We start from the raw sequence: 12203 nt of genomic DNA, 5'->3' as shown, positions 1-12203 counted from the left end.
CGTAATTTTTCCAAATACCAAAAGAAATTCACATTTTTAAAAACCAAAAAGTTTGGATTTTTTCAACACCGACTATTTGAACAATATTTTATTTTATTTTATGCCTTAACCCTATGGTGCTTTACAAAAAACCGACTGTTTGAACCACATTTTTAAAAAAATTTATACCTTAACCCTATGGTGTTTTTCAAATTACCGACTATTTGAACAACATTTATTTTTCATTTTATACCTTAACCCTATGGTGTTTTTCAAATTACCGACTATTTGAACAACATTTATTTTTAATTGTATACCTTAACCCTATGGTGTTTTTCAAATTACTGACTATTTGAACAACATTTATTTTTAATTTAATACCTTAACCCTATGGTGTTTTTCAAATTACCGACTATTTGAACAACATTTATTTTTAATTTTATACCTTAACCCTATGGTGTTTTTCAAATTACCGACTATTTGAACAAAATTTATTTTTAATTTAATACCTTAACCCTATGGTGTTTTTCAAATTACCGACTATTTGAACAACATTTATTTTTAATTTTATACCTTAACCCTATGGTGTTTTTCAAATTACCGACTATTTGAACAAAATTTATTTTTAATTTTATACCTTAACCCTATGGTGTTTTTCAAATTACCGACTATTTGAACAACATTTATTTTTAATTTTATACCTTAACCCTATGGTGTTTTTCAAATTACCGACTATTTGAACAAAATTTATTTTTAATTTAATACCTTAACCCTATGGTGTTTTTCAAATTACCGACTATTTGAACAACATTTATTTTTAATTTTATACCTTAACCCTATGGTGTTTTTCAAATTACCGACTATTTGAACAACATTTATTTTTAATTTTATACCTTAACCCTATGGTGTTTTTCAAATTACCGACTATTTGAACAACATTTATTTTTAATTTTATACCTTAACCCTATGGTGTTTTTCAAATTACCGACTATTTGAACAACATTTATTTTTAATTTTATACCTTAACCCTATGGTGTTTTTCAAATTACCGACTATTTGAACAAAATTTATTTTTAATTTAATACCTTAACCCTATGGTGTTTTTCAAATTACCGACTATTTGAACAACATTTATTTTTAATTTTATACCTTAACCCTATGGTGTTTTTCAAATTACCGACTATTTGAACAAAATTTATTTTTAATTTTATACCTTAACCCTATGGTGTTTTTCAAATTACCGACTATTTGAACAACATTTATTTTTAATTTTATACCTTAACCCTATGGTGTTTTTCAAATTACCGACTATTTGAACAAAATTTATTTTTAATTTAATACCTTAACCCTATGGTGTTTTTCAAATTACCGACTATTTGAACAACATTTATTTTTAATTTTATACCTTAACCCTATGGTGTTTTTCAAATTACCGACTATTTGAACAAAATTTATTTTTAATTTAATACCTTAACCCTATGGTGTTTTTCAAATTACCGACTATTTGAACAACATTTATTTTTAATTTTATACCTTAACCCTATGGTGTTTTTCAAATTACCGACTATTTGAACAACATTTATTTTTAATTTTATACCTTAACCCTATGGTGTTTTTCAAATTACCGACTATTTGAACAACATTTATTTTTAATTTTATACCTTAACCCTATGGTGTTTTTCAAATTACCGACTATTTGAACAACATTTATTTTTAATTGTATACCTTAACCCTATGGTGTTTTTCAAATTACTGACTATTTGAACAACATTTATTTTTAATTTAATACCTTAACCCTATGGTGTTTTTCAAATTACCGACTATTTGAATAACATTTATTTTTAATTTTATACCTTAACCCTATGGTGTTTTTCAAATTACCGACTATTTGAACAAAATTTATTTTTAATTTTATACCTTAACCCTATGGTGTTTTTCAAATTACCGACTATTTGAACAACATTTATTTTTAATTTAATACCTTAACCCTATGGTGTTTTTCAAATTACCGACTATTTGAACAACATTTATTTTTAATTTTATACCTTAACCCTATGGTGTTTTTCAAATTACCGACTATTTGAACAACATTTATTTTTAATTTTATACCTTAACCCTATGGTGTTTTTCAAATTACCGACTATTTGAACAACATTTATTTTTAATTTAATACCTTAACCCTATGGTGTTTTTCAAATTACCGACTATTTGAACAACATTTATTTTTAATTTTATACCTTAACCCTATGGTGTTTTTCAAATTACCGACTATTTGAACAACATTTATTTTTAATTTAATGCCTTAACCCTATGGTATTTTTCAAATTACCGACTATTTCAACAACATTTATTTTTAATTTTATACCTTAACCCTATGGTGTTTTTCAAATTACCGACTATTTGAACAACATTTATTTTTAATTTTATACCTTAACCCTAGGGTGTTTTTCAAAAAACCGACTATTTGAACAACATTTACTTTTAATTTTAGACCTTAACCCTATGGCGGGTTTTTTCTTGAAATTTTTAAACCCTAAACCGGTGCTTTTTTCACAATACCGAAATATTTTTTTTTAATTTTTCAAACCGTCACCAGATGCGTGTTTTCAAAATACCTACAAAAAATTTTCAATTTTCATAATACCAAAAGTAAACAATAGTGTTTAAAACCTGTATACCCCAACCCGGGGGGGTGTAATTCGCCGATTAGCACCCTATTCTAGCGATATTGACCGCTCGTGACTCCGTTCTAACATATTTTACGTAATTAATCTTAGCAATCAGGCAAGGGTAGCACAATGGGGTAAGGTTAAGATGCCGAAATCTCGAACAAGAATATTAACTCTTCCACGGTACTTCGCCGACATTTCGTCAATCTATCTAGGCAGTTCCTCTAAAGCATTCCGAAGTTCGCGTTAAAAGTAGACTCGCTTAAGCTCCCTAATGAAGGTGAGATGCGCAGCTGTGCTAGCATTAAAAAATGTAACGCTCGCGACCGTCGTTCAACTAGCATTTCATTCTTTGTATACCGCTGTATGCTTGAGTAATAATACTTAAAATACGCCTACATTCCACCCGTAATATACGGTACAGGTACGACGAGAATAATACCCGTATATCATTCTCTCCCCAAGTTCAACCTGACCTTAAAATATTTTCCCGAAAATTTATCGCTCGTCGACATAGCGTAGAAGTTTCGAAAGGTTTATCTTCGTAGCTGCCTTAATCCGGGTTATATTGAGGTTAAGGTGGATTTCTAGGATTAAATTAACCCCCCCCCCTAATCTACACCCACGCGAACACACTCTTAATCTTCGAGATAAAGATAAATTAGCAGACCCCGTGAATGACGGTTCGTTTTACGTTGAATCGTCGCGGTTAAGCCCAAAAAACTCTTATTTTCCAAATGACCTTGTCTCTGACGATTGTTTTTTAAATCTTTAAGGAAATAGACACTAAATAGCAAATTACATGTTAAAACTCGCTACGATATGTCTTTTTTAACGTAACTAGCATCAGTCACCTAGTCGCTTATGTTAAACCTGGTGGCAGAAACATTTATAGCCTAGACGCTTACTTATCTCTTAAAAAATATTTTATATACTTCTGATCAGGGTTGGCACAATTTGGCCAAGGTTGAAAAAACCCGCGGTTTTTTCTAAAAAAAAACCGGGTGGAAAAAACTAGATTTTTCCGCGGTTTTTTCCACCTATGGTTTCTTGTTAAAAACCGTGTGGAAAATCGTACTTCCATGGTTTTTTCCACCTCTAGTGGCAAAATTCAATAAAATTAAAGAATAAAAGCAGTATATTCTTCTATTCTATTGACTCTTCTTCTGGCCTTTTTTCCTCTCTCCTATTTGCATTGACCAAATTAGTCACTTAATAGATATATCAATGATTAATTTAGCATGAAAAGAGTGTTTTCCGGTTTTTTCTATTTTTTCAGCTTTTTACCAGTTTTTCCCACATGTCCCGGCAAAAACACGTCCCTGATTCTGATAATCACAGATTTCCGTTAGTTAGTGCTTAAATAGTTTAGAATTTTTTTAATATTAAACATACTAATTATATATGAGGTAGCAAAGCTTAAATTGGTGTATTAGCTCAAAACTAGCCTTTAGTTACATGACAAAAACAACTGAAAATAAAATTTATTTTTAGCACTAGAGGAGAATTTGAGGAAAATAAATGAAGATTTTGAGTGTAAAAATTACAGTAATCAGAACCTGCACAGTCAAAACTGGTAACACCGCTATTTATTTTATTTGTTTATTTCTTATTTATCTATTTCTTATTTTTGTAATAATAATTTTAACGTTTTGATAAAGTAAACATATTTTATAATTTGACTCTTATTAAAAAAAGTTCAGATGAGAAATGAATAGTCCTGTACATATGAATAGATTGAAATAATTAAAACCACTATAGAACAATCAAAACGATATTTAATTAAAAGACCTCTACGGCCGTTTCGACATCGGTCTTTTAATTAAATATCGTTTTTATTGTTCAATAGTGGTTTTAATTATTTCAATCTAATTTATTTATTATTATTTTTTTATATTTTTTAATTTTAAGCTTTCCTGATCAAGGGGTCGGCATTTATTGGAGAATAAATTATGTATTCATTTATTCATTCATTTATTCATTTATTCATTCATTCTATCATTTATTCATTCATTCTATCATTTATTCATTCATTTATTCATTCATTCATTTATTCATTTATTCTTTCATTCTATCATTCATTCATTCATTCATTCATTTATTCATTCATTCTATCATTCATTCATTCATTCATTCCATCATTCATGCATTCATTCATTCATTTATTCATTCATTTATTCATTCGTTCATTTATTTATTCAATTGGTTATTGATTTATCCATTTATTCATGCATTTATCCATTTATTTAATTGATTATTGATTTATCCATTTATTCATGCATTTATCCATTTATTCATTTATTCATGCATTTATCCATTTATTCATTTATTCATGCATTTATCCGTTTATTCATTTATTCATGCATTTATCCGTTTATTCATTTATTCATGCATTTATCCGTGTATTCATTTATTCATGCATTTATTCATTTATTCAATTGATTATTGATTTATCCATTTATTCATGCATTTATCCATTTATTCATTTATTCATGCATTTATCCATTTATTCATTTATTTATGCATTTATTCATGCATTTATCCATTTATTCATTTATTCATGCATTTATCCATTTATTCATTTATTCATGCATTTATCCATTTATTCATTTGTTCATGCATTTATCCATTTATTTATTTACATCTTGTAAAGTAAACACAAGACAACCAACCGTTTACGTATCCCGTATTACCCTTTTAACCTAGTGTTTAACTGTCGGAGGTTTATGTTTAATAGCAACGTAAGAGGAAAAATGATGGCTGCAACGGTGGCGTTGAAGCCAATGACGTAGACGCTAAAAAGCAGCCCGTTCGAATCAATGACGTATGTTGCGGCTTATCTCTTTTCTGCGTTTGCTTAAGCCATTTATTTTACGGGATCATAATCCATCACAGCGTTTCGCTCCAGGAAAAACCTTGTACGCTTTCAATGTATCGTCATCATCTCCATTTTTATCCTTTCTCGCGGCTCTCTAAGGGCTAATTGAGACCCCGGTTGCAATTTCGCTTTTACAGATAACCCAAGACGTTCTCGTTGTGAACGTAGGCATTTTAACCTCTATGACAGTTAGGGTCACACCTTAGACTACTTATATCCAAAGTTACTATACTAAGCTTCTTGATTTTTCGTCTGCTAGTTTATGAGCTTCACACGTTGGCCGCTACACGCCGCTACGTACACTGAAGAGGCTAATTCTTCTTCAAGATATTTTTTTTTAAATTTAGTGATATTTTACAAATTATTATGTACCAATGCTTATTTACAAATGCATATTTACTTAAAATATTAAATATTTGAAGGTTCTTTATAAATTAACATTTACTTAAAATATGAAATATTTGAAGGTTCTTTATATTACTTAAATATTAAATATTTAACAAATTATAAAGTTCAACAGCTTTAAAGATTCTTATTAAATTAACACTTATTTAAAATATTAAATATTTGGCGAATTATTACGAATAATTATATTTATAACGTACCAAATAAGTTTACATTTACGTAAAAATTATGGCGCCACCAAAATGTATCAGCTGTCGTAAATAGGTGTTTCTATAAAATACGGGAGGTCATGTGACAATGTTTTGTCTACGTCACTTAGCTGTAGCTCTTGGAGGTAGAGAGCACGCGCGGCAGTCGCGAGACCCTTCGCAATCTGAAACCCGCGTGCAAAACGCGCGTGAAAGTAAAGCACTTAAATAACTGGCGCTCGTGACGCCGATAAAAACATTTTATACTTCTATTTTTTATTGTTTTATTTTATAGAAACACCTAATAGGTTTCTTTATAAATTAATATTACTAGAGCTTTGAAGATTCTTATTAAATTAATGCTTATTTAAAATATTAAATATTAAGCGAATTATTATGAATAGGTACCCAATAAGTTTACATAAACGTTCAACTGATGGCGCCACCAAAAATGTATCAGCTGTCGTAAATTGAAGTTTCTTTATAAATTAACATTCCTAAAAATACTAAATATTTTACAAATTATTACGTACTAGGTACTAGAGCTTTGAAGATTCTTATTAATTTAATACTTATTCGTAATAATTCGCTTAATATTTAATATTTTAAATAAGTACCCAATAAGTTTACATAAACGTTCAACTGATGGCGCCACCAAAATGTATCAGCTTACGTAAAGAGACTAATATCTATAGTGTGGCGTTAAGAATCCCCTTGGATGTAAGTGGTTTGAGGTCAAACGGATGTCCTAATACCAACACGCGTAGTTTTTTTAAAAGCAGACGGATGATATTGGTAAATCGTAGAGGTTGAAAAAATGTGGGGGGAGTTCACATTGTGTTTTTTTCCCCTGTAACTTTGACATTCGAATAAAAGGTTGTTTTTGCCGTGAACCCAATTTCCAGACCACGTTTCTACGACGCGTTCCATCCTGAACAAATAAGAGTAATTCGTCTCTAAATTGTTCCGTTTATAACATAAAATAACTTACTCGTTAGTCTATTCCATTATAAAAACTTTTGTAGTAGCCGCAGTACCCATACGGTTGGTTGAACGAAAATGTTTCCACGGTCCATTTTTCCATTTTTAAAACTTTTATAATTAATAACTAATAACTCTTTGCTATATTGTATTTCATTTAAAAGGAAATGGTATTGAGACTTGGTTTAGTTAAATAAACTATCGATTTTACCGTCCAAATTAACGCGTTTTAACCGAACCAAACCTTCGTTTTTATTAGTTTAAAATAAACTAAAGAAATTTACTTAAAATTAAAAAAGAATATCAAATTCTAACGTTAATTTTTTTCCCAAAACTACATGATATATCAAAAATATCGCCAACTAAATTACTAATTGAATATAAAAATCAAAATCTTACCTCGCGTACTGTCGTCTTTGGGCGCCATGTCAGCTCGCCACTCACCCTGATCTGTCCCCATAATTGGAAGGGGGCAAAGGGTACGTTTGACCGGTGGTCACTCTGAGGGTCAAATTATAAGCGCGTCAGGTCTTTCCATTCGCGCTGGTTAAGTTCTCGGGAGTAAAAGAGCTTGCTAACTTGACTGCGCGAGCTGATTTGATGAATTCTTGGCGACGACGATGGAGGCGCTGCGATCGGGCGCGCGCTCAAACTTTTATTGCCCACGCAAACTTTTCTTCCCCCCCCCAACCTCCGCCCCCGCCTCCTTCGAGACCAATGTACAGTGTTGCTAATGCAGCTGCTGCCCTATCGCCGCTACCTCAGAGCGAAAATACGTTATCTAGGATTTTTTCAGAAATGTTGATAAAGATTGTATCCAAGATAAAAATCGTGTTACTTTTAGCAAATGCATCCAAATTATTGTACAAATTAGGAAAATTTACTTATTGTAGTGTAAATGGCGAATGTGAAAATTAGGAAAATTTACTTATTGTAGTGTAAATGGTGAATGTGAAAATTAGGAATATTTACTTATTGTAGTGTAAATGGCGAATGTCAAAATTAGGAAAATTTACTTATTGTAGTGTAAATGGCGAATGTGAAAATTAGGAAAATTTACTTATTGTAGTGTAAATGGCGAATGTGAAAATTAGGAAAATTTACTTATTGTAGTGGGGTGGCGGAGTGGTTAGCACTTTCGCCTCGCAGCAAGAGAAGCCGGGTTCGATCCCAACTTGTGGCACTGGGTGAAAACTCGGAATAGCTCCTTCTGCGTTGAGTTTGCAAGTTCTCTCCCCACTGGTTTAAGGGGTTTTCCCCTGAGATCTTCGGTTTCCCCTTCCATAAAAACTTGTCGAGGTTAACGGTAATAGTTAGTGTAGGGAGCTGTTGGCTTGCAGGGCTTGCCACCACCCTCCTACGCATTGTAACCCGGCCACCTGAATTAAAGGCTTTAAAAGTCGCTCGATGACTTAGGCCTAGGGTGGTGCCCTGGGTATTAGCTGAGCTGATTATTATTAAATGGATAATGAAAATTTACTTATTGTAGTGTAAATGGCGAATCATAAAATTATGAAAATTTACTTATTGTAGTGTAAATGGCGAATCATAAAATTATGAAAATTTACTTATTGTAGTGTAAATGGCGAATGATAAAATTAGGAAAATGTACTTATTGTAGTGTAAATGGAGAATGATAAAATAAGAAAACTATTTTAATTTCATAATTTTTCGTTAAATAAGGTACGATTTTGAGCTATAGTTGTCGTATTTTTTAAAATGAAGTTAGTAATAATTTTTAATTGAAGGTCATTTCACAAACTATGTTTTACTTAAACGTTATTTAAAATCATGAATTCCCGTATTTAAGTGATTACCCAAACACATTAAGAACCTTCAAACTATGCTATTATAACAACCTTGCCTTATATAGTTCACGGCGGTAAAATACTTAATTTTAAACTATATTTTCCGGTATTAAATGTTTTAATTTTCACAAAACTAGCATATAGTTTGCAAGCTTTATTCTGTACAGCCTCATCTCTTACAAGTTACCTCTGCATAACGATTTAAATGTATTTAATTCTTAGACGAAATATCATTCACAACACACAAGTCATTTTGTCAATATTTTCAGTCTGAGCTTATATGTTGGTTCATTTTTTTTGACATGACATTTCACTCTTCTAACTGTAGTCAAAGAGATAAAATATAATATGACGTTATCAGGACAATCCCTGATTGGTCACCCGTATGTTTTCGTATCACTTGACCCGCAATGCTCTAGTGGCGCCCTTTCCGCAATTTACACCTACCATAAGTAACTTAATATCTTACATAAAATAAGTATGACACTTTATATTGTTTTAATGCTAATTTTCTTATCGACATCTATTTTTAGACTTAAACTCTGAAAATCAGTTTGCTTATGATTTTTTTCTAATTTGTTACTATTGCTAAAATCTATTAAATTTTTTATTATTTTCATCTAAGAATTATTTGTTTTTACAAAATATATTACGTATTAGATAAAATTACGTCATGGATAGATCTTAACTTATTGGAAATTGGCCTTTTCAGTTAAGCGTTTGCATAGCAGACGAAAATACGGCTGTGAAATTAAGTTTCAGCGTTGACCGCCAGGTATAACTAATGTCCTTGGAAGTAGTATTTTTATCCTTGGGCATATTTAGACACTAGGCGTCGCCTGAAAGCCAAATTCACGTATCTTTTAAAGATTAGTGTATAAAGTTACGTGGATTTTTCTTTCAGGTGACTAATTTTTTACTGCTTAATAATATATATTAGGAACATTACCTGAATTAACGGCTTCAAAAGTCACTTGATGACTTAGGCCTAAGGTGGTGCCTTGGGTATTAGCCTAGCTGATTATTATTATTATTATTAACAACCGGTACTTGATCATAATTAACTCACAAATCATTAACGGTTTAATTGACGGTGGGGTGGCGGAGTGGCACTTTCTCCTCGCAGCAAGAGGAGCCGGGTTCAATCCCAGTTTGTGGCACTGGGTGAAAACTCGGATCAAAATCTTCCGCGTTGAGTTTGCAAGTTCTCTCCCCGCTTGTAAAGGTTAACGGTAATAGTTAGTGTTGGGAGCTGTAGGCTCGCGTGGCTTGAAGGGCTTGCCACCACCATGCTACGTATTGTAACCCGGCCACCTGGTTTAAAGACAAAAAGTCACTAGCCTTGGGTTAAGAGCTTAGCTGATTATCGTTATTGTAACTCTACCCCAATGAAAGATCAATAACAACGCTAACACCTTGTTCATTAGAAACACTTTTAAAGCACCCTGCCCATTGGGAACAATTTTTAATCACCCTGCCCATTATTTAAAGAAGTTCCTTTGTTGCGCAATAATTGTGAAAATCGGTTCGATGATAATTTTTTCCTAATTGTCATACTTATTGGAATTATGTTACTTACGCAGCTACTCCAGTCTTTCCACGAAATTTACCCTGTAGTGGTTATAGGGGATATTTTCGGGGTTAGTCGAGTGAGCTAATTTTCTCATCTGCGGGGTGCTGTAACATACCTACGATCTGCCATATACACTAGAACTTGTGTGGGCTCCTTCCCTTTATGATTGCCTTTTGCGATAGGGACTCCTGGTTAACAGCGGACTTTGAAAAGGTTGACAATGGAAGATCCTTGATCTCTTGGAAGCAATCTTTGTTTGTTTACTTTTGACCCGGAGTGGATTGTGGTCAGTGTCGTTGAGAACTATTCATTTAAAATTAAGATGAGTGGCCGATTACTTCCTTACAAGCCTTAGCTTTGACTGTGCTAAAGTGATTACGTCACTGATTACAGATTTTGCAATTCAATTTCATTTGGTTTTAATCACTAGTTTAAAAAATATAAGACCATTATAAGAACTCGTAAACACGGTGCTTTTTGAAAGTCAAATTAAAATAATCTACGTTTCTCGCGTGTTCATTTAATTTGTATTCCTTAAATTTGATTGTTTATCTAAAATTTTAATTATTTACTATCAAATTTGATTGTTTATCTAAAATTTTAATTATTTACTATCAAATTTGATTGTTTATCTAAAATTTTAATTATTTACTATAAAATTTGATTGTTTTCTAAAATTTAAATTATTTACTATCAAATTTGATTGTTTATCTAAAATTTAAATTCTGTACTACCAAATTTGATTGTTTATCTAAAATTTAAATTCTGTACTATCAAATTTTATTGTTTATCTAAACTTTAAATTCTGTACTATCAAATTTGTTTGTTTATCTAAAATTCAAATTCTGTACTATCAAATTTGATTCTTTATCTTACTTGTTTTTAATTTTACTTTATTATTTCCCAAGACAAAGTGTCCAATTAATATATACACTTGGTATTTCCTGTACAATAAACTCCTTTAATTAATATTAATCGGTCGACATAAATTATTTTATTCACGTATTTTGGGACCACGTTGGCCGTGTTGAGCCAAAATCCCTTTAAATTACCTATTCTGTAAAAAGAAATTGGTTTTGAAAGCATTTCTTAAATAATTAAAATCCTATTCTCGTTTCTATTATTAATGTAAAAAGATACTTATGGAAGGGGAAACCGAAGAACTCGAGGGAAAACCCCTTAAACCAGTGGGAAGAGAACTTGCAAACTAAATTCGGAAGGAGGTATTCTGAGTTTTCACACAGTGCCGCAAGCTGGGATCGAACCCGGCTCCTCTTGCTGCGAGTCGAAAATTCTAACCACTCCGCCACCCCACAAAATTCCATCAAATTACGAAAATTTGGCTTACTGCGCGCCTGTAGAAGTGTTCCACACGCCTTACATCGGTGTACAGGGAGAAGTAAAAGTACAGGAGCAGATCCTAAAATAAACCTCGGATGCTATTATTGGTGTTATCTTAGGGCCCGTTGCAAAAGTCTGCTTGGCTATAATGTTACGTCATAATTCTAGCCAAAAAAGGCGTGGTTAGCCGATTGGCGATTCTAGCTGAGAAACGCGTTGCAAAAGTATAATTTTCAACTCGGCTAGCGATAAATATTTCTAGCCGATTGGCGACTGGTCTAACCCACTCGCCAATCGGTTAGAACGGGGAAAATGGCGAAATATTTATCAATATTTTATTTAGGCGGGTTTTTTAATCGCGAAAACGAAGCTAGAGTACCT

At 31.9% G+C, this 12203-nt stretch overlaps 2 protein-coding genes across 4 annotated transcripts in view; one reads left to right on the top strand and one right to left on the bottom strand.

Annotated features, from left to right (window-relative positions):
* LOC149927227 (synaptotagmin-15-like) overlaps positions 1 to 7698 on the bottom strand; it is a 37179-nt gene extending 29481 nt beyond the window's left edge. For both annotated transcript variants that reach the window (XR_016474023.1, XM_090159149.1), the window contains exon 1: positions 7500 to 7698. Coding sequence is in view for 1 of the 2 variants with exons in the window: in XM_090159149.1 (XP_090015275.1) it covers positions 7500 to 7560 (61 nt within the window). In the remaining variant the exon portion in view is untranslated. The remainder of the gene's footprint in view (positions 1 to 7499) is intronic.
* Mlh1 (DNA mismatch repair ATPase Mlh1) overlaps positions 1 to 12203 on the top strand; it is a 211656-nt gene that overhangs the window by 35094 nt on the left and 164359 nt on the right. The gene's annotated exons all lie outside the window — the stretch shown is intronic.

Source organism: Leiobunum rupestre, chromosome 9, assembly GCF_980474605.1.
Source record: "Leiobunum rupestre chromosome 9, qqLeiRupe1.1.hap1, whole genome shotgun sequence".
Lineage (NCBI taxonomy): Eukaryota > Metazoa > Arthropoda > Arachnida > Opiliones > Sclerosomatidae > Leiobunum > Leiobunum rupestre.
This window is presented reverse-complemented; position numbering and strand designations above follow the sequence as displayed.